General features: G+C 37.9%; 1 protein-coding gene and 1 pseudogene across 1 annotated transcript in view; one reads left to right on the forward strand and one right to left on the reverse strand.

Annotated features, from left to right (window-relative positions):
* Window positions 1–3,389: 3,389 nt before the first annotated feature.
* RAB39A (RAB39A, member RAS oncogene family) overlaps window positions 3,390–22,590 on the reverse strand; it is a 31,469-nt gene continuing 12,268 nt past the window's right edge. The window contains exon 2 of the mRNA XM_037047717.1: window positions 3,390–3,905. Coding sequence (XP_036903612.1) covers window positions 3,479–3,905 — 427 coding nt within the window. The 3' untranslated portion in view covers window positions 3,390–3,478. The remainder of the gene's footprint in view (window positions 3,906–22,590) is intronic.
* Window positions 15,498–15,602, forward strand: LOC118988287 (uncharacterized; annotated as a pseudogene).

The raw sequence follows: 22,590 nt of genomic DNA on the forward strand, positions 1-22,590 counted from the left end.
TTTGTTGCCACACACACAAAAATCATGGAGCTCTTTGTGGCCTTTTGAAATCTAGAGTAAACTCTCAAGTTTCTAGGCTCAAGAAATCTTGTTTGCTACTATTATGTTTATAAAGACCAGATTTAAAAGCACTCTAATTACATAATCATTTTGGCTTAAGCTTATTACTATTTAATAAATCATCACATTACCACATGTACTAAAAGTGTTAATGCAACTCAAAATGATCAATAAACTATACTTTAAAAAATGAGTAATTTTGGTAGGAACAAGTTTATTATACAATTGGACAGTTTTTCATTTCTTTTTTTAAAGTGATATTTATTTAAAATATTTAGTAATTAGCTATATCATTCAGTAGTTTAAAAATTTTAATTTAAGTGGATTGAAATATAAACTAGATTTTAAATTAAATACTTTCAATTATATCTGATTCATGTATAGTTGACTTCTAATACACGTAGTCAAAATGTTTTGCCTGGAATAAATATTTTTACTATTTTGGCATTATTACCCATATTTTCTCTAATGATATGTAAGAAAATAGGTCAGCTATTATATATATATAGATCCATCTATAGATATATTATAAATATATATCTATATATCTATAAATATACATCTATAATCAGACTATATATATATATATGCATATATATCTGGATAAAGATATCTGGCTAAGGTTATACACATGTTTGGCAACCCCGTATAAGAACTCAGATCTTTGTGTCATTGTTCATTTTAAAATTGTTTTACCATATATAGCTCCTGTAAAACATGATTTAGCTCAATTTTAGTATTTTGTGGATTCAGTTAAAATCACATTTCCCCTTTTCTTCACCACACACACAAACACATACACACCCAACACAGCATGGTAATGGGAAAAACCCCGACCAAGGTGGAAGGAGAACCGGAGTTCTAGGCTTGCTTCCGCTCGTGTGTGGCACTGGTCATTATCAATTTTTGGAGGCCCTGCCTTCTCATTTATTTTTTCTGATTCCTTAATTCTATTCTGAATCTCGGAACACATCACACCATTTAGCCCAAATATTAATCTTTATTTTTAGATTTTATTTATTTATCTTTAGAGAGGAAGGGAAGGAGAGAAGGAGAGAAACATCGATGTATGGTTGTCTTTCAAGAGTCCCCTGTTGGGAACTGGCCCGAAACCCAGGCATGTGCCCTGACTGGGAATCGCAGGCCCGTGCTCAATCCACTGAGCTACGCCAGCCAGGGCCCAAATATTAATCTTAATTAGCATCACAAAGGGTGTCCACTAAAAGTTAAATCACATTTTGTATTTTAGCTGTTTAACTTTATAAGTAGGCACAGGTGACTATACTCTAAACTGCTGTTAACATTTTCAGTTTTTGAGTTTATGCCATTTTGGGCTGATGGAAAATTGTAATATAAGATGTAAAATTTTAACAATAAAAATAATTCCTTCACATTTTGGGGAACGGGTATTTTCTTATCTGGTCAATTATAGCTTGAACTTACTCAAGTGAAATTAATCTAAGGACATCAAGAAAATATTGACAGTATAAATATACAAAAATTTTATTCTCTCTAAAAGTGCTATTAAAAATATTTACATGAACCTTACATGTATAAGTATTTAAAGATATAATTAAATATCTGCTTTTAAGATGCACAGAATCTAGATTTACACATGATTTTGATTCACTTAAGTCTCCTGGGATTTCCCTTTCCATCATTTGCATTTTGGAGGAGCAGTGTTCCAGGTTAAGAGGGCAGAGGCTGTACATCAAACCAAGAACTCCCTCAGGTCCATGAGAACATGCACCTTTTCTGCTCTCTCTGCAGAATGTGGGAATGCAGGGAAAGAATATGAGAAATCCAAATGCTTATCCACTGTAAATATAATAGTATGCTCATGAGCAGCTGATACCAATCTAACATTTGTATGCTGCTTTCTCTATTTATAAAGCTTTTTCACATAGTTCAACTAATTCTCAATCCCATAAATGGGGTTATTAGCCTCATTTTACAGATGAGAAAATGGATACTTAGAGAGATTAAGTGACGTATTTGTTTACAAATGATAGTAGAGCAAAGACAAGCTTAGAACTCAGGTTTTTTAATTTCTCCTTAAATATTCTTCCTGCCATACCATTTTGGTTTTCAAACAAAATGAAGCTACTACAGTTTAACAGTAAAAACCTCATGATTCCAAAAAGGCAGCTTCATGGTGTCCTTTTGTGATAGAAATGGTTTACAGAACAGAATAGAAATGTACATTTTAGAAGACTTTACGTCATCATCAAACTGTCTCCTCCAGGAGGGGAATTTAACCAGTAAGTTAAAAATTTGGAAACTCAATAGTCATTTTGTAGCCTTAGCTCATTACTTTATCTTTACCTTGACTGATGAGATGTAAAATACAATTTGAATGCTAAATGTATCAAACATCTAACCTTGTCCACGAAAATCTTTACTATGGTTTTCTTCTATTGGAAATAGGGAAATTTAGAAATTTACTTGGACTAAAAACATTCCATATTTACTTATATTGATAATTTTGACAATAGTTCAAAGTAAATTGCATTTAGTTCGAGTAAATTTCATTTACTTCTGTGAGAATGTCAGTATATAAATTTGTTTTTCTTGTCTAAGGACAGTATAATATAACATCAAAACATTTGCTGATAAGTGGTCCTTTGTTTTTATTTTTACAAATATTTGCAATAAAATATTTTGCTTGGATCTTTACATAGCTTCATAAAACATAAAATTTTCAGGAGCAATAAATCAGAGAAGAAAAATGAGTATAAAACTTATTTTCTTATGTTCAGGCAAAATTAAGGGAAGACAAATACTTCAGAGAATAATTTAAAATCTGGTTCCTTAAGCAAAAAACTATTTTAGTCTTAGTTGATACCTCTAAGATTGTTTAATTTGTAAGTGAACAGTGCACTTTTAAATTTACTTTACTATTCAATGTTAGTAAATTAACTCAAGAGAATGTAATTCTTGTTAAATCTTTTCAATCAGACTATATTTGTACAAAAAAACCATTTCAATATGTCAAGAAAAATGAGTAATATTGACATATTTGGACATTAAGTTCAGCTATATGCTAACAAAGTGAGAACGGGTAATTTGGTAGTTTCAAGAAAAAGTTGTCTTCACAACTAAGGGGGGGTGGAAATGGGAGGGAGGTAGGGAGCACTGGGTGGAGGTGGTGCTGGGATGGGAGTAGAAGACAGAGGGCTGTACTTGAACAACAATTAAATTTAAAAAAAATTTTTAAGTTGTCTTCTTTGCCTGATATTTTAGCAAAATACTCAATCTTGTAGTGTAAGCATCATGCTCTGAATCAAATACCTTACAAAATAGTGTTAATACAGGTTTAGCACTTTTTAATAAATGTTTTCATTGCATCATTTTCCTGGTAATGTTGGTGTTTATCCTGAAATGACCAGTTCTTGTTAGTTCTCTGGCATGTTTGAAGTCAGCAGAAGCACTCTTTCCTGGGCTTCACTGCTTCTTCAGAAGAATGCACAGTGTTTGGAACAAAACCACTTTTAACCCCTTCCCAGCCATCCTGAATACAAATCTCTCCCCTTTTGATAAGTTCATATATGTCTCTTGTTAAGATAGTGAAGGATTCCTCAACATTTGTAGCATCTTTTGCTGAGGTTTCTATATACTTCATACCACAGTCTGCTGACAGTTTTTCGGCTTCTTCTCTTGTAACTTGACGTTGTGAAGCTAAATCACATTTGTGTCCCACTAGCAGAAATACAATCTGAAATGGCTGTACATGCATTTTTGCTTCTTCTAGCCAATCTTTCACATGTTCAAAAGATCGTCGGTTAGTTATGTCAAATACTAAAAATCCACCAACTGAGTTGCGGTAATAAGATCGAGTTATTGATCTGAAAAATAAATAGAAAAAATGGTTGTAAAAGAACAAGTTTTTCTTATTCCCACTTTTCAGATAATGTACCACCATAATAAAATTTGAATATACCTTAAAGTGATTTAATTAGAATTTATAAATCAAGTACAAAGTGTCTTAAGTGAACAAAAATGTTCTGAGACTATTATGCAAGCCAGTTTCAATCACTGAACAAGAAGTTATTTTTAGATAGACAAGCACTTACATGGTGTGTCTTCTCACACTATTTTAGGATTATTTGTTTTTATTTTTGAAATATCCGAAAGAATAATTATAATTCTACAATAATTATTATGTCACTGTAGTTTAAAATAGGCACACAGAAAGACCTGGTGAAGGGCAGAGGCTGCCAGCAAACTTGTTAATCATGTTAATCACAGTTAGAGTCCTATCCTATACTTATGCAAGAAAAAGGAAATTGTTTGGTTATGGGAGGAGGTATGCTAATGAGTTTTGCCTCTCCAGATCTAGTCTCCACTCCCTGGGCCTCAAGAAGCTAACCCTTTACAGAAAGCTTTCCCAAACACCCTTGCTATCTGGCTTGCAGTGGGGTCCAGCCAATGTGAGGTGCCAGCTGGAGCCTAGAAGAAAGAGAAGACAGGTATTGACACCCCCATTCCCCCACCCCCACCAGCCTGAGACTTGGCAGTGGTTATGTTCCTCTGCTTCTGGCCAAGGTTCCTGTTGCGTAGGCCCACTCCCATGGCTTTCCCCAGATTCTGCTGACTTCATCCTCTTCTCCTGCCCCATCTGGCTTCCTGCTGTAGCTATCCCTGAATGCTTCACCATTCTTTGTTGGTGCCCTTGATCTTTCCTACATTTCTGTAAATGGTTACTTCATTAAACTCTTTTCAGTTAACCTTCAGTTGTGCCATTTGTTTCCTGATAGAATCATGAGGCAAGGTGACAAGACCATATACTGTTTCATATTTCTTGTCTTTACAATATGTTAATTTCTCTACCTAGAATGTCTTCTCTCCATTTTTGCCTAGCAAACTTATGTTTCTCCTTCAAGTCTCAGATCAAAAATCATGTACATGAGAAGCCGTCCCTACCACTTACCTCCCCACCTCCTCCTCTCTTGGGTATCCTCTTATATTCCATTAGACCTTAGGCGCACTGCCATTATGATTATATCAATTTTCATAATGTTCTGATTGGAGATGCCAGTGTGTCTCCCATTAAATTCAAGGATCCTTGAGGATCAAATATTTTTCAGCTATTTTGTACTTAACAATTACATAGCCTGGCAAATGATAGATGTCACTTAATATCTGTTATACTAGACTAATTAATTTTATTGGAGGGAAAGCACTAAAAGCTGTATGAGTCAAAGATAGCATGTATCTCAGTTTCCAAGTTGTCAATGGTTCTGAGCATTGAGATCATCCGTAAGCAAACTAGTCTGTTACTTGCCTGACTCATCAAAGGTCTTTGTAAGGGACCAATGGATTATTGGGTCCTCTCAACCTCTGCATACTTTCATCATCCTTATTGCTGGAATTACGGTTCAGTTCTGTTATCTGATACCACAAATACCATTTATTGTGTGATTGTGAAAAGTATTTCATCTCCCCTTTCTTGCCATTTCTTCTGCTTTCCTATTTCTCCTTAGAATTTCCACCAGAGATTCTCAAGTGATTACACTTAAATATTTTTTTCTCAAGGACTACTGTATTATATAGCCACTTAAATTAAAAATTCACCTCCCACTATCTTTAGTAGACTACAAATAATGGAGTTCATTTAAGTTGTTGCTTTAAACATTTTTTGAGGGATAATTAATCTGTTATTGTTCTGCTACTCATCTTTATATGTGTGAATTTAGGCAGATGTACAGTGCCTTAAGACAAAAGTAAAGCTATATTATTAGGCTGAAAGCTTTAATTTATTCAGCATCACATCTTCATTAATTTTATTTCCCTTCCTAGTTAATTTACCATTCGTAAGATTTTTAAAGACATGCTTTTATGGTTGAAAACTCAATATTGAAATGCTTGTATATTAGGCAACGACATGTCTTACACTCCAGGAAATATCATGTTTTCTAATACCTGGTTGAAAACGTTTGGAATACAGCTGGCAAATAATTCTATAAAATAAAATACAAAAAGTTCAGTATATGCAATTAGGCTATACAACAGTCCTTATTAATGATTAGTTAGAATAAAGGATTTCAGTACAACATCTGCCACTTTCTATGTAATTAGTTGATCTCCAGTTTCTGTGTGCAGGTATGGATATTATGTTTAAATTCTGATATGGTTAGGCTTCACATTAAGATTTTATTTGTCCTAGTGGGTAGGTTTTCCCTAAAACAATTGGGCACCCCTGCTGTCAATCATGTAAGGTAGTGATTTTCAACCATTTTTGTCTCATGGCACACATAAAATAATTACTAAAATTCTGTGGCACACCAAACAATGTATTTTTTGCCAATCCTACAAAAAATAGGTATAACTTTGATTCATTCACACTGGTCAGCTATTGTGGAATAGACTGTTGTTATTTTTTAATTTGACAATCTAAGAGACAAGAAGTCAGTGCTCCTGACAAATAGTCAGGTATTGTATGTTTTACATTTTTTTGTAGCATACCAGTTGAAAATCACTGATTTGGGGGAAAAGACAGCCCTTCAGACTGAAAAGTGGAACTTGACAGGCAGCTTTTACAGGGAGGGCCAGGGAGCATCTATTTTTCTTTGGATCTCCTCTCTGGAGCCAGGACACTTAGATCTCTAGAAGTTCTTAACGGTATTATAAAGAGAAAGGGGACAGATCCTAAAAGAATTAAATAGGTAAGCCTCCCTGTAAGGAATTTAAAAGTTGATGAGTAACAGTTCTTTATAAGCAATGCCATCTTATGGCCTGTTACTTTATATTGATTTCCTTCTGGGCTTTGAAAGTCTCACTGAATGAATGGATGATTTAAAGGAAAAAATTAGAGAAGAGAGGAGAAATAAAATAATGGATTATAATTTGGCCTCAAGTGTGTTATTGGAGAATTAATAATTATAAGACTACACTCTGGCACTACTGGTAAGGGGGTTACTGCACCCCCTAAAACCAGTGTGATGGTGGTATGATAGGGAAGGTGAACTATGGAGGACAAGGATGAGGATTATAAGCTCTTAGTCACATCTTATCCCTTCCATGTAGAAGATCTGGTTTTCATCATATAACAAACAAAAAAAATCTACTGGTTCTTTTTTAAAAGAATAAATTTTTTTACAAAATACATAAAAATAAAAACTATGTTTAAAGGTAAAATATATGTATATTTTTATTAATTTTAGAAGGAGAGAAAGGGAGAAAGAAAAAAACATCAATGTGGAAGAGAAACATCGATTGGTTGCTTCTCATATGTGCCCCAACCAGGGATTGAACCCACAGCCTGGGAATTGAACTCCCAACCTTTTGGTGTAAGAGATGACACTCCAACCAACTGAGCCACACTGGCCAAGGCCCTACTGATTTTTTTATGCCTAGAAAGCTACAGTATTAGCAACTCCTATTCCATTTTCAAAGAACAGTCTTCTCTCAGAATTGTTTTTCTCCTCCTCCTTACCTTAACTGAAAACGGCTAGTCCCTGAGAACACAGCTTTCCCTGCAACATGTTCATGTTGTTCATTCTATAGGCTCAGGAGGTGACTTCTGCCTCCCCAATGACACTTCCAGATAATTATTCTCTTCCAACCCTGACGTAAAAGAAAAAAACAAAAAAATCCTGCTCCTTTGAGGCCTATGCCATCTGGCTATATCATTTGCTGTCATCTGCCAACTGCTTGGTCATTCTCCATGTACTGAAGACTAGAACTTTGTTTCTCTTTGTATCTCAATTCTTGTCATTCTGCTCACTGATTTCAATATCCATTTAATTAACTTTCTGATGTAATCTCTCAGTTTCTTGACTTCTCTGACAAACTTTCCCATTCATTCTGCCTTTCTCATTCACTTCCTTTTCATCATCAAAAATGTGCACCACCCCTAGCCCTGGCTGGTGTAGCTCAGTGGATTGAGTGCAGGCCTGAGAACACAAGGATTGCTGTTTGATTCCCAGTCAGGGCACATGCCTGGGTTGCAGGCCAGTTCCCAGCAGGGGATCTACAAGAGGCAACCATACACTGATATTTTTCTCCTTCTGTCCTTCCCTTCCCCTCTAAAGATAAATAAATAAAATGTTTTAAAAATGTGCACCACCCCAAAACTGAAAATTTAATCTGCTTTTTTATCAGAATCTCACAGCACACCAGCACATTTTTACTTTGATAATTATTTAATTTTATTAAGATTTGTAATCCACTGCCTAACTCTATGATGTTCTATCCATCAATGTCTTGCTGTCTTTACCTCCTCCCATGTCTTAATTCTATGAAACATGGCTACAGTTTTTCTCTTAGAAACATTTCAATTCCTAAGCCCTCTCCCTCTGTCATCTTCAGCTGGGAAAACTATGTCTAGATCAGTCCAGCATGCAGCTGAATGTTTCTGAGGAAAACCATTCAACCAGATAGGCTGGTGCCAATACCAAATGGACACTCATTACTGACAAGGAATACTACTGGTATTGGGAGAAAGTTTTCTCCCTATTTCTTTACATTTAGGTTTCTACCATAAGAAAAAACAATTTCCATCCAACCTTCCTCTCCCCATAAGAAAAGTGAGGGAATATTTTACTTCTCTTACTAGATTCCTCCATAGAAGGAAACATGGCTGCTCTGTGTGATTAGAGTCTGTTTCTCAGGCTGGTGGGCAGAATCATTGTGTTCAAGGATAGTACCATTGTATAGCATCCTTTTCCTCTCCTTTCCACTTTCTGAATCCTTATATTGGTTTGCTAATTGTGAGAGGTAGGCAGCTGCCATGTCTATGCTCATCACTGAATACTGAGTGGTTCTTTAGGGCACTCAGTGCATTCTTAGTGGGTGAATGGTTAATTTGATAGGAACCAGGAATACAGCTGTTGGGGAAACAGAAGAAATGGCTGAGGGAGTTAAGGAAGTATGAGGGAATGAGATACTAGCAGTGCATAAAAAAAGAAAGGTGCCCATTACTAGGTCACTAAGTTGCTACGAGTATATCACTGTCAGTGGAAGGTGAATAAATTAAATATACATATATGCATCCTAAACATAGGTTTATCCAGAAGGTATCCAGTCATGTAATGTGAAAAATAGACATTTATTGAAGATACAAGAAACATTGTGCATAGGACAATGATACCTCATTCACCTTCAAAGTAGGCATCTTGGGACCTCACACAGTTCTCCCAATCACCATCAGCTGCCCTGATATATTTTCCTGAATCTCATCAACAGTCTGAAATCTCTTCCCTTTCAAAGGTGATTTTGGTTTTGAGAAAATCCAGAACTCAGAGGGTGCCACATCTGGGCTTTAGGGGGCTAAGTCACCTGTATGATTTGATGTTTTGCTAAGAGTCTGCAGGAGACCTGATGCATGAGTGGGAGCATTGTTGTGATGAAGCTGCCAATCACCAGTTGTCCATAGCTGCAGCCTTCTGAATCATCTGAATAGTTTCCATGGATGAATGTTCATGCCTAACACAAAATTTGATTCATATTCATTGCTCTACTTGCTGAGTCATTTTGAATGCAGTGGCCTCACAGTGCAGTGACTAGTACAGTGAAGTTGCCATTGTTCATGCAAGCACATTCCAGTCCGCTCTCCTTGACTGCCAGGTTACATTGATGTTGTGCAAACCCTTCTGGTTATATTAACAACAGTTGGACTTTCCCAGACAGACCTCATTGAGGTCTATTATATGAAAATTTGATAGCCAGTAATCTCTCTGAATTTTCTTGGGTGGAGGACCCCTTAATCCGGAGCATGCTGAAAAACCTCTCCAAAGGCAAGGTGTGGTTATCTTATGTCCCCTACCAAGAAGAAAGAAGCATAATACTTGGTGGACCTTTTGGGGTTTTGGAGGATATTTGTATGTACAAATTTGTATCCTTTTGGAGGATGTACTTCTATCACCCAGTAAGTGAGAGACCCAAAAGGCTACCACTGTCTTTAATAGGACTGAAAACAAGGGCAGTCCCCTAAGGTTGTTGAAGCTACAAGGCAAACAGCTTTTCCACTTTGCCCAGGGACCACCAGGTTTAATGGTGCCTGTCTGAAGTACCTATTGCAGACTGGGATGCTCTATCAAGCCTAGGGAAGGTTTCACTGGACAATTACAGGAGTGGCATTTTGGAGTTAAGGCATGCTCTTTGTTAAGAGCAATCTCAATTTTGAGAAATAGTTTGCAATCTTTCTTTAGTAAGAGATCAAAATGCCTGGCTGTGGAACACCAAGTGATTGTGCAATCTAAATGCTCATCAAGAGCTCTATGTTCTCTGACTCATTACGTTGGTACTGTGTCAGCAAGCAGAAGTCACATATATAGGCAGGAATAGGGGTGCAACCTGAGGGGACATAAAGTAACAAAGCTCAAACATCCACATGTTTAATCCTGCAGTACCCTCTCAATGTATGGCCTTATTTGGATTTTCCTATAATTAAAGAGGAAAAAATTTCAAGCCTGCTTTATAGGTGGCTCAGAACAATATGCTGCCATTGGTCTGCCCCACTCAACTTGAAGGTCAATGGAAAAGAGAAACCCTTCAATTTGTGGAACCTCTCCCAGAGGAAGAAATGGAGAGATGTGTGTAAGAACCTACATCAATTTGTAAGCAGAGGCTGAGGGTTCGGCATGTTGAAAAAAACAAGAATGGAGGACTAGTAACGAGGAGGTGTTGGGGAAGAGGTATGTTGAAGGGTCTACAGCATATGAATACTTGTATCCTATGTGAATTTCACTAAAAACCCCCTCCATGAAGAAGTTCCTAATAATCAGTGAAACAAAACATTCTGTCCTATAGTTAACAGTCAGTACACTTTCACCTCAGTTTGGGTTCAAAGTAGTCATGGTAGAGAGATGGAGGGTGTGACTGGGCTCAACAGACTTTTTCTTACCTGGATTGTCATTGCTTAATACCCAATTTCCCAGTAGCTACTGACACCTTGGATATGGTACTGTACTCTGGGTGGGCCATCATGGAATGGATACTGTAAGACATTAAATCTGGACTCAAATGATACTAGCACCACCATCCACGAACTTACGAAATACGTTGTACAGCCTTGGTATCTCATAGTTTGATACAGAGCAAAGACTTCACTTCACAGAGGAAGAGATAGGGAAATGGGTGGATGCCAGGGAATTCATTGATCTCATCACTGCCACATAGAAGTGCCTTGCCCTATAAAACTGTGGAATGGGTATTAAGATTCAGCTATGCCCATGTTCAGATTTGTTAAATTTTGGCATGATCCTTCAGGATCTATGTTCTAAATCAGTGAGGAACGGAGTAGATGGTATTTTTCCCCAATGAGTAGACACTGTGGTTTGGGAAACAAGGGGCAAAAGTGGGTCTATAGTGCCTCTCACAATTATACTTAATAAGTCACTAATTTTTTTTGTTGCTCCTAATCCCCATAACTCTAAATTATGCTGATATAAAGGTTTAAGTATGCAAGGGAGAAATGCTTTCACTAGACAACTATGTGATGCTTCTACTGAGTTGGCTGAGACTGCCAACTGGCCACCTGGGGATTCTTAAGGCAGTGGGTAAACAGGCAAAAAAGGTTTTGTGGGGACCACACTGGCCTTCTGTGGTTCTTGCTGCCCAGAACTCCTGGGATCTTTTGATTTATTCCCAGTCTGCTCCCTCCAGTTTTCCCACTCTATGCCTCAGTCATGCTTCCAGTTCCTTTCATTTTTGATTAAGGTCCTCAAGTTGGTTTTGTAGCTGGCAACCAAAGACCCAATTAATACAGTCTGCATATATTTTGTAAGAAAGAATGACACAAAGCAAAATCACAAATATTTATAAACTTTCAAGTTTCATTCTTTGTTAAAATTATTGTGCTAAAAAACACATGAGATCCACTCCTTTTAACAATTTTAAGTGTAGAGTACAGTATTGTTAACTCTACACACAAGCTGCAGAGCAGCTCCTTAGAACTTTTCCCATGACGCGTGATAAAACGCCACGCCTACCGAACACCAGCGCATCTCCTTCTCCTCCCTCCCTGTGGCAGCCACTCTTCTACTTTCTGCTTCTATGAGTTTGACTAGATACCTCATTGAAGCAGAATTATGCATTCTTTGCCCTTCCTTCTGTGACAGGTTATTTTACTCTGTATAAGGTCTTCAAGATTCATTCATGTTGAGGAATATTAGAGGATTTCTTTTTTTAATGACTGAATAAAATTCAATAATATGTATATACTGCATTTTGATTCATCCACAAAGTTTATTTTTCTATGTACTGTATTTTTCGAACCATAAGATGCACTCCCCCAGCAAATTTGGGAGGAAAAGAGTGGTGTGTCTTATAGTCCGAGTGTAGCTTACCTGGCTCACTGTGGTGGCAGAGGGGGTGGGGGGCCGGCAATGGAGCGGGGTCACAGTTTATTAAATATTTTACCACATTTTTAAAAAGACTTTATTTATTTATCTTTAGAGGGGAAGGGAAGGAGAAAGGGAGAGAAATATCAATGTATGGTTGCCTCTCGTGCATCCCCTACTGGGAACTGGCCTGCAACCCAGGCATGTGCCCTGACTGGGAATCGAACTGCGATCCTCTGGTTCGCAGTCCCATGCTCAATCCATTGGGCTACACCAGCAAGGGCTATTTTACAACATTTTTTGCTTCAAAAATTTTTTCCCCTATTTTCCTCCTCTAAAATATAGGTGGGTCTTATGGTCCTAAAAATATGGTATATTTGCTTTAGAATAGAAAAAGAATTCTCACCTTGTTTATGTAAACATTTCTAACTGTTTTTCCTCTTTTATTCCTGAAATACACAAACTGTACTGAGAGCACTGATGTTTGCTTACATTTACAATGAGTTACTTAATATACGAGCAATGCAATCAAGTGTGAATGATATTCCTTGGAGAATTTAAATTTTTTTTTTACACAAATGACATGATTACTAAGATTCTAAAACATGTAAACGATAGCTCAAATTAAATAGTTATCTAGTTTCCTGAAAGGTGTTAAGAAACAGGATGCTGGAGACTTCTGGCCAAGATGGAGGTGTAGGTGGAAACACTGTGCCCCTAAATTTTTTGTGCCCCCTCCCACAACTAAATTTAAAGACAGTGAAGTTTTAAAAACAAAAACGCAGCCAAAACAGTGAAAATTGAACTGTACGGAAGTCCAACAATGAACCACTCAGCCAGACCGGTAAGAGGGGCAGAGTCAGCAGCGGATCGGGGTCAGGCTGGAAAGATCGTTTTCTCCGGCTGACCCAGGAGCAGAGGTGGTTGGTGGATCCCAGGTGTGGGGTGGCCTCAGGCGGACCCAGTGAGGGTGCAGGGTGGCTGCGGTCACACATTCGTGCACTGACCGCTCAGGCCAGGGCCCCAGTGATGGGAATTAGAGCCTGAAAGCACTAACTGGAAAGACTTTCTTGGGGTCAAGGGGCCGGGAGAGGCTCCCAGGCTCATGGAGAGTACACAAGCCCACATACCCGGGAACCGGCACCAGAGGGGCCCAATTTGCTTGTGGGAAGCCGCAGAGGGGATAGAAATCTGAGAGAAAGCGGAGTGCAGCAAAGCACCATTTTTTTTCCCCTCTCTGACCCCGCCCCCACATACAGTGTCACAACGCAGCAACTGGGTCACCCTGCCCTGGTGAACACCTACGGCTCCGCCCCTCATACATAACAGGTGCAAAAAGACCAAACATTATGATTCAAGAACAGCTCAAAGCCCCAGAGCCTATAATTCTAAGTGACCAAGAAATAGCCAACCTTTCAGATACACAGTTCAAAACATTGGTGATCAGGATGCTCACAGAATTGGTTGATTTTAGCCACAGATTAGAGGAATATATGGACTAAACTGATTGAAATTAAGGGAAATGCAATAGTGATGGAAAGGAAACTGGGACTCAAATCAAGGGAGTGGACCAGAAGGAAGAAAGAAACAACCAAACAAAAGAATGAGGAAACAAGAATTCAAAAAAATGAGGAGAGGCTTAGGAACCTCCAGGACATCTTTAAATGTTCCAGCATCTTAATTGTAGGGGTATCAGAAGGGGAAGAGGAACAGCCACGAGTGGAACACTTATTTGAACAAATAATAAAGGAGAACTTCCCCAATCTAGCAAAGGAAATAGACTTCTAGGAAATCCAGGAAGCTCAGAGAGTCCCAAAGAAGTTGGACCCAAGAAAGAAGACACCAAGGCACATCATAATTACATTAGCCAACATTAAAATGAAGGGGAGAATCCTAGAAGCAGCAAGAGATAAGGGGACAGTCACCTACAAAGGAGTTCCCATCAGACTGTCAGCTGATTTCTCAAAAGAAACCTTGCAGGAAAGAAGGGGCTGCAAAGAAATATTCCAAGTCATGAAATCCAAAGACCTACAGCCAAGATTGCTCTATCCAGCAAAGCTTTCAATTAGAATGGAAGGGCAGATAAAGTGCTTCTCAGATAAGGTCAAATTCAAGGAGTTCATCATCACCAAGCCCTTATTATATGAAATGTTAAAAGGACTTATCTAAGAAAAAGAAGATAAAAAGATGAACAGTGAAAGGACAGCAAACTCACAGTTATTAACAACCACACCTAAAACAAAAGCACACTAAGAGGACAGCTAGATCGAGAGCAGAAACATAGAAATAGAGATCACATGGAGGGTTAGCCACAGGGGAGTAGGAGGAGGAGAAGGGGAGAGAAGGAACAGAGAATAAGTAGCGTAGACAGTAGGTAGAAAACAGATGGGGGGGGCAGGAATACTATGGGAAATATAGAATCTAAAGAACTTGTGACACATGGACATGAACAAAAGGGGGGAATGGTGGGGGAGGGGTGTGCAGGGTGGAGGGGAGTGAAGGGGGGAAATGGGACAACTGTAATGGCATAATCAATAAAATATATATATATATATAAAGAAACAGGATGCTGTTGTCATATGAAGGACGAAAGTTCATAGGCTATAGAATGCTCAATATTATTTACACTAGTTATATATAAAATTTTATCTGAAAGTGGCAAGATGATATACAACTTATATGCTGTTATTATGAATGTGGTTGGATGTACACAGACCTCTTTAAAAAGCAACAAACATAGAGCACTTGTGGACTGACTTAGGTAAAATGAACCAGATGTTCCATCCTGGAAATGCCCTTCTTGTGGCTTTGCCAACTGTAAAATAGGCACTTAGAGGGTAGTACTTTGATGCCAAAGGCTGTTGGCAGCAAGCATCCAAGAAAGCATTAGTCTCGTGAGCGCCTCTGTTCATCACAGCAGTACACTCCTGCCTCCCTTCTGGGAACAGTCATTGTGTTTTATTTAACTGTGTCACTTGCCTTTTGATCTGAGCCTTTCGAACTGCTTTCACGAGACTAAACAAGTCTCACCATTCTTTTTATTACTGACGTTAACAGTCCCTGCACTTGCTTAAGATTCTGAAACTTGAAGCTTATAACATGTATTTCTTTATACATACAAACATTAAAATTCATTTTCTTTTATAATTTCATAAGACTATACTTCCAGGGATCATTTCTATAGTTCGTTACTATAATTCCAGGGTCTTTTCATTACAAACCAAGTCTGTGGCTGTGGGAACTATATATAACACTGGTAAGACCTAATGGGCCATATTCTCTTTGAACATGTGAATTTATTCCCTTGACCACCTTGTATTTTCCTTTTATGAAAGATCATCATTTTATGATAGTGAGGCCCTCTTGTCATCCCCAGCATGCTCTATTCATCTTTTATCATCCGTTTTCCTCTGTAGTAATTACACATTCTGATATCCTATACAGTTTTTTCCAGTTTGTCTCTGGTCATAGCTTTTCTTTCCCTATTAGAAGGTAAGTTCCACGAGAGCAAGGATTCTTGTCAGTTCTTTTGAAATGCTGCACCCCTAAGTGTCTAAAACAAGCTGGGCACACATGAGTCCTACCAGTATTTGTATATGAAGAAAGAGCCAGATTAATAAATTTCGATTTTCTCATATCATGCCCACCCAGCATGTGAATGCTGAGCAAATGGGAGAATAACAGAGAGAAAAAAATCCTTATCTCCTTTTGATATTTATAGTAAGGATCTGTAAAGTCAAAAGGAGAGAAATAAGCTGAAGAATTACAAACACCATAGCATGTAAGTGAAGTAATCTACATTTTCTAAAAAACTACTCTATTTAAATTAGAAGTAATAGTAATTCAAACTGTTCTTACAGTAGATTCTGGAAGGCAAACAAGTTTGTGTGAAAATCAAAATAATTTATATAGAAATTAGAAATGTTTCCAGCTTCATTAATTGCCTAGAAGGTGATTAGGAAAGCATGTTTATTTTCTATCTGTTATTTTACCAGAAAGTGTAATAACAGACTTTACTTACCCCAATGCTTCCTGGCATGCTTTTGCAGAACAAAGATGAGATGATGACCAGTTTCTCATGATTATTTTATTTTCCATATAATATAGTGCTTTATGTGATCTAACATCATTAAAGAATATTTTTCCCCTTGGGTTATAATTCTCCAACCATTTTTGTGATTTCTGTCTGTTCTCATATGACTTCCTCTACACTGTTTTGTCCCATTTGCTTCAGTATATCTGTCCACATCTTGGAATTTATAATTGATGTTTATACTTTCCTCATTTTGCTCTACCTCTGAAATCCAGCAGTTTTGCCCTGGCCAGTGTGGGCATTTGGTTGGAGTATTGTCCCACAAAACAAATCGTGGTAGGTTAGATTTCTGGTCAGGGCACAAACCCAGGTTGTATGTTCAATCCCTGGTTGGGGCATGTATAAGAATGCAACCATTCAATGTTTCTCTCTCACATCAATGTTTCTCTCTCTCTCTCTAAAGGCAATAAAAATGTGCTGGGGTGAGGATAAAAAAATTATGCAGCTTTTATTATCAAGTCTTTTTTCTTTTATGTTCTTTTCCTTCTTTCTTTCTCTAAGTTAGTGTTTTTATCAAATTTACATGTGCATATTTACCACACATTCTTACTCTTCCCATTCCCCCAACTTGCCAGTATCACAGAATCATAATTTTAGAAGGATCATTTTTAGCACTTGTGTTATTCTGACCGTGTAGATTTTTTTCATCACTCAGCCTTGGGGTAATCTATGACTTCTTTTCTTTACAGTTAGTAATTATCTTTCATATTATCTTTTAAGATAGACTACATTATGGGCAGTGACAACCTACTTCTCGACAGGAAGACTGTTAAAAAATCTGGGCTGTATTTTAAAAGCATCACATGAAACTTCTGCTCAGATCCACTGGCCACAATTTGCCATATAATTCTGCTAAATGAAAAGGAAGAGAAATTTATTCCTCTCATGTGTCCACAAGAGGCATCAAATATGAGTGAGCACTAGGTCTCTACCACATTTTTTTCTTCCTTCCTTTCTTTTGCTAAGTTTTCCATGGAGTTTTCAATAACCCAACCCCAAATTCTCTACCAGTTGTCTTAAGACATTCATTGCCATTAGCTTTTCTGCCAATTTCTCCTTTCTGAAGAGGCCTCTCCTACAACCTTTTGCTTCAATCTGACCTTGGTATCTGCAGCAGAGAGATCATCCTAGGTTCTCTCTTCACCATCTTCCTATGTATTTAGCTTTGCCTTTCCTCACAGGTAGTTCCTCTTCATTCCGGGTTTACTCCCTTATTGGTGTGTGTGTGTGTGTGTGTGTGTAGCACTTCCTCAAATAGCTACCTAAAAACAATTCATAAAGTAATATTTTGAAATCTTTCATGTTTGATTTCTGCTCTCACAACTGAATGATAATTTGGTTAGATACAGAATTCCTTCAGAATTTTGAAGTCATTTTTCCATTGTCGTGTAGCTTCAACTACTTTAAGGAAGTCTGAGGATAATCTGATTCCTAATCTTTAAAAAAAATTAAATCATTTCTTTCTTTGCAATTACAGCTGACATACAATATTATATTAGTTTAAGGTGTACATCCCAGTGGTTAGACATTATATAACCTATTAAGTGATCCTTCTGATAAATCTGACTCATATGACACTACACAGTTAGAAGACTATTACTGACTATATCTACTATGCTGTATTTTACACCCCCATGACTATTCCATAACAACAAATTTGTACTTTGTAATCCCTTTTCTTTATCACCCATCCCCCACCATTCCCCTTCTTATCTGGCAACCAACAAAATGTTCTCTGTATCTATCAATCTGTTTTTGTTTATTTTGGTTTCTACATTCAATTGCTAATACATATGAATTTATTGCCATTTTATGCTTTGTATTTTTAATTTTTCTTAATTTTTTCCATCACCATTTATCTTCCCATACCTTCTTCAACCAACCCTCTCCCATCCTCAATCACCACACTGTTGTCTGTGTCCATGATTTTTTGTCTTTCATTTTTGCTCGATCCCTCTCATCTTCATGAACACCCTTTAACATTTCATATATTGGTTTGGTGGTGATGAACTTCTTTAGCTTTTTCTTGTCTGGGAGGCTCTTTATATGTCTTTAGATCCTAAATGATAGCTTTGCTCAGTAGAACAATTGTGGTTGTAGGTCCTAGCTTTTCATCACTTTGAATATTTCTTGCAAATCCTTTCTGGTCTGCAAAGTTTCTCTTGAGAAATTAGCAGAGTTCCCTTGTAGGTAGGTAACTAACTGTTTTTCTCTTGCTGCTTTAAGATTCTTTGTTTGTCTTTTACTTTTGGCATTTTAATTATGATGTGTCTTGGAGTGGGCCTCTTTGCATCCATCTTGTTTGGATGTGCTTCCTGGACTCTCTGTGCTTCCTGGACTTATATGTCTATTTCCTTCACTAGGTTAGGGAAGTTTTCTGTCATTATTTTCTCAAATAGGTTTCAATTTCTTTCTCTCCCTCTCTCATTCCAGCACCCCCATGGTGTAAATGTTGGGATGCTTGAATTTGCCCCAGAGGTTCCTTACACTATCCCCATTTTTTAAAATTCTTTTTTATTTTTCCTCCTCTGATTCTTTTTTTGTTTTGCTTTCCTATGTTTCTAAATTACTGGTTTGATTCTTGGCTTCATCTACTGTTGATTTCCTGTAAATTATTCTTGAGTTTGGTCAATGTATTCTTCATTTCTTACTGGTTCTTTTGTATGGTTTCCATGTCCTTTTTTAATGCTGTTAAGTTCTCATTAAAATCAACTACTCTTATCCTAAGTACATTGAGCATACTTATAACCAGTGTTTTGAACTCTGTATTTAGTAGATTGCTTATCTCCATTTTGTTTAGTGCTTTTTCTAGAGTTTTGTTCTCTTCTTTCATTTGGGACATGTTTACCTCCTCATTTTGCCTGCCTCCGTTTGTTTGTTTCTACGTATTAGGTAGAGCTGCTACATCTCCTGAGCTTGGTAGAGTGGCCTAATGTAGTAGGTATTCTGCAGGATTCAGTGGCACAGACTCCTCAGTCACCCAAGCTGGGTACTCCAGGTTCACCCACCCCATCCATGTGCGCCATGGACGTACACCCTTTTTGTAGTTAAGCCTTGATAGTTGTTGGCATGTCAACAACTATCAAATGGGAGGGATTTATCCCCAGGCTGATAGGCAATAGGGATTGGCTGTGAGCACTGACTACTATGGAGGATTAGTTGTGCAGGCACACAACCCACAGAGCAGGACTTTTCTTCAGTGGGGTTCTGGTGCCTGCTGAGTCTGCCTTTGAGTGTGTTGTTTGTGGAGGTTGTTGTGTGGTGCTTCCATGTGGTCTGAAACTGTCCACTAGGTGTGCTGGCTCTGGGGCTTCCTGGGAGACACAGGCTAAAGTCAGCCGCTGCTTCTGTTTCTGTGAAGGGCCACCAGGCATGAGCCTACAAAGCAATCTGCAAATGGCTGCTGCTACTGCTGGGCCTGGGGCCACCTAGCAAGAGGTACAGGGCTCACTGAGGCTGCTAGTTTCAGATTTGGGGAAAGTCTAAAGTATGAGCTGCAACAGTCCATTTGTATGGAAAAGCCACTGGAAACAGCTTGGATCGGCCTGCAAGTTGGGTGGGGCAGGGTCTCAGGGAATCACCAGGGAACAGTGAATGATGTGAGCCAGTGATGGAGACTCAGGTCTGGCTCCTGCCTGCTGGCTCTTTGGAGGGCTCAGAAAAGAAACAATGGCCTCTGCCAGCACTGTTGTCTAGCAGAAAGCTGCCCTATCAGCTCTCATCCTGATGCCAGACAATTCCATTTCTCCCTATATGTCCCTGTTGCCTTTGGAGCTGCCACCGCAGTGCTAGAGCTCAGAGTGAGTCAGAGTATGTACGTGTGGGCCCTTTAAGAGGAACTGTCTGGGGCTCCAGAAGCCGTCTGCCTCATTCAGCATGCAGCCACAATCTTTGCTGGTTTTCATAGCCTTAAGTTATGCGGACTTCTCTTCCTGACATTGGATCCCTGGTCTGGGACCCTGTCCCTCGGGGGAGCTTCCACAGCAGATATACTCCTCCCAATTTTTATTTGCCACATGCAAGTGTGGGACCAGCCTGTTCTGTGGCTCCACAGCTCCTATCAGTCTCAGTGTGGCTTTTTCTTTAAATCGCTACTTCTAGGAATTTCATTCACCTAAGTTTTATGCAGTTCTGAATAATGGTTGTTCTGTAGCATAGTAGTAATTTTGATGTCCCTGATCTTTTTTCCATGTGACCTTTTATACACTTCTGAAAGTTTGTAGGATCTTTCCTGTGGCCCCAGTGTTCTCAAATTTCATGACAATATGCCTTAGAATGCATCTGCTTTGATCTATTGTATTGGGCCTTTCCAATCTGAAAACTCGGTCTCTAAATCTTGAAAAATTGTTTTGAATTGCTTCCTGATGATCTCCCTCTCTGGATTTTCCCCATTTTATCTTTTTGTAGTGCCAGTTATTTGTGTATTGAACTGTTGGACTAGTCCTCTAACTTTTAATAAAAACTTTTTCCTATTTCCTAACTTTTTGTGTTTTCATCCTACTTTTTGAGAAATTTCCTCAACTTTATATTGAGTGTTTTATATTTTCTACTGTGTTTCCAAAGGGCCTTTTGTTCTCAGAATATTCTCTTTAAAAAAATAGTATACTGTTTTTCTTTTGTGATTACAGTATTTTCCTATTACCTCTCTGAAGAAATTAAAAATAGCTTTGTTTGTTTGTATCAATGTTCCTTTCTCCCTTATTAAGTTGTTTCTCCAGTTGCTTTTGGTCTGTTTGTTTTGGTCTCTAGATTTCATATTAAAAGAAATCTTCATAATTGAGACTAAACCCCACTGTAAGATGATCAGACTGGATTACTTAATTGAGGAAACTACAATGTTATTATCATAAGTCTTTTGTCTTGGCCTGGTAAGACTTTTCAGAAATTATTCCACCATGTCCTGTTTTAAGGGTGAAGGCCTAACTGGCAGTATTCTGGGAGCTGAGTGGCAGAAAGGACTAGACAGTCTTACCCCTCAATGTACATACATGTACTGAAAGTCCTTACTTTTTTGTCTTTGCTTTATTATTTTCCCCCTTTTTATTGAATTTATTGGGGTGATACTGCTTAACAAAATTATATAGGTATCAGGTACACAATGTTCAATGCATCATCTGTACATTGTATTGTGTGTTTACCACCCCAAGGCAAGTCTCCATCTATTCTTTATTTATTGGTCCTACTGTTCAATTGTGCACTGGCTTTGTGGACTTTCACGCCATGTCTGTGTTTCAAGTCATGATTGATTTTTCCTTCCTATTCCTTTGCCATTCTCCGCCTCATTTTCTCAGATTCTAAAGGTACTTTTGTTTATTTTTTTTTGTTTGGGTCTGTATAAAGTTTCCTTTGCAGGAGAACAAACATACAGCCTTAAGACAACATTCTGACAGTAAGGCAATGCACGGAAAAAAAAAATACAGTATTCAGTCATGACTACAAATAAATAGCTTATATGATGAAGTTACCATAAATGTAACACTATTTCTAATCGAAATGGTAATAGAAAGTAAAAGTAGGGATCCCTACAACTAGGAATAAGAAATGCTTGTTCCAGGAAACAGAACTCTTTTATTCTTACTAGTCTTTCTAAAAAACAAAAAGAAAAGTGTGAAAGCCCCCAAAATACCCAAAATGAGCTTTACCTACTTAGCAGTTTTGCCTCCTGCTGGACCAGGCCCTTTAAACATTTGGTGTACGCTATTTAGTTTACTTCAGGGTGTATATTGCAATCCAGCATTGAGTCAGTGTCTACATGTGGTAAACCAATGAAGAAAAAATTTAAAAAAAAAAACAATTACAGGTTTTTCAAATTACTGGTTAGTTTCTTGACTGTACTGATTATGCAAGCCCTCAAAATGGTCTGAATTGCCTGAGTGGACAGTGAAAATCTTTAAAGTATAAAATACATTTGACTACATGAGTCATCTTTCCACATTCTGTCTCACTTGTTAGGAATTATGCTGGCTTATTCTTATATATCATTTTACTCTGAAACACCACAAAACAGACACTTTTGGGGATGACTGCTCACTTCCTTCTTCTGTGAATTTCTCCTTCCCAAAAGGTAGACCGTCACAGATTCATGTGCATTGTATCTGTACATATGTACATAATACATACCTAGCATATTTATATTATAATAGATTTATATTA

Source organism: Sturnira hondurensis, unplaced genomic scaffold (genome assembly GCF_014824575.4).
Source record: "Sturnira hondurensis isolate 20B ecotype Veracruz unplaced genomic scaffold, ASM1482457v3 Scaffold0006213, whole genome shotgun sequence".
NCBI classification, from domain to species: Eukaryota; Metazoa; Chordata; class Mammalia; order Chiroptera; family Phyllostomidae; genus Sturnira; species Sturnira hondurensis.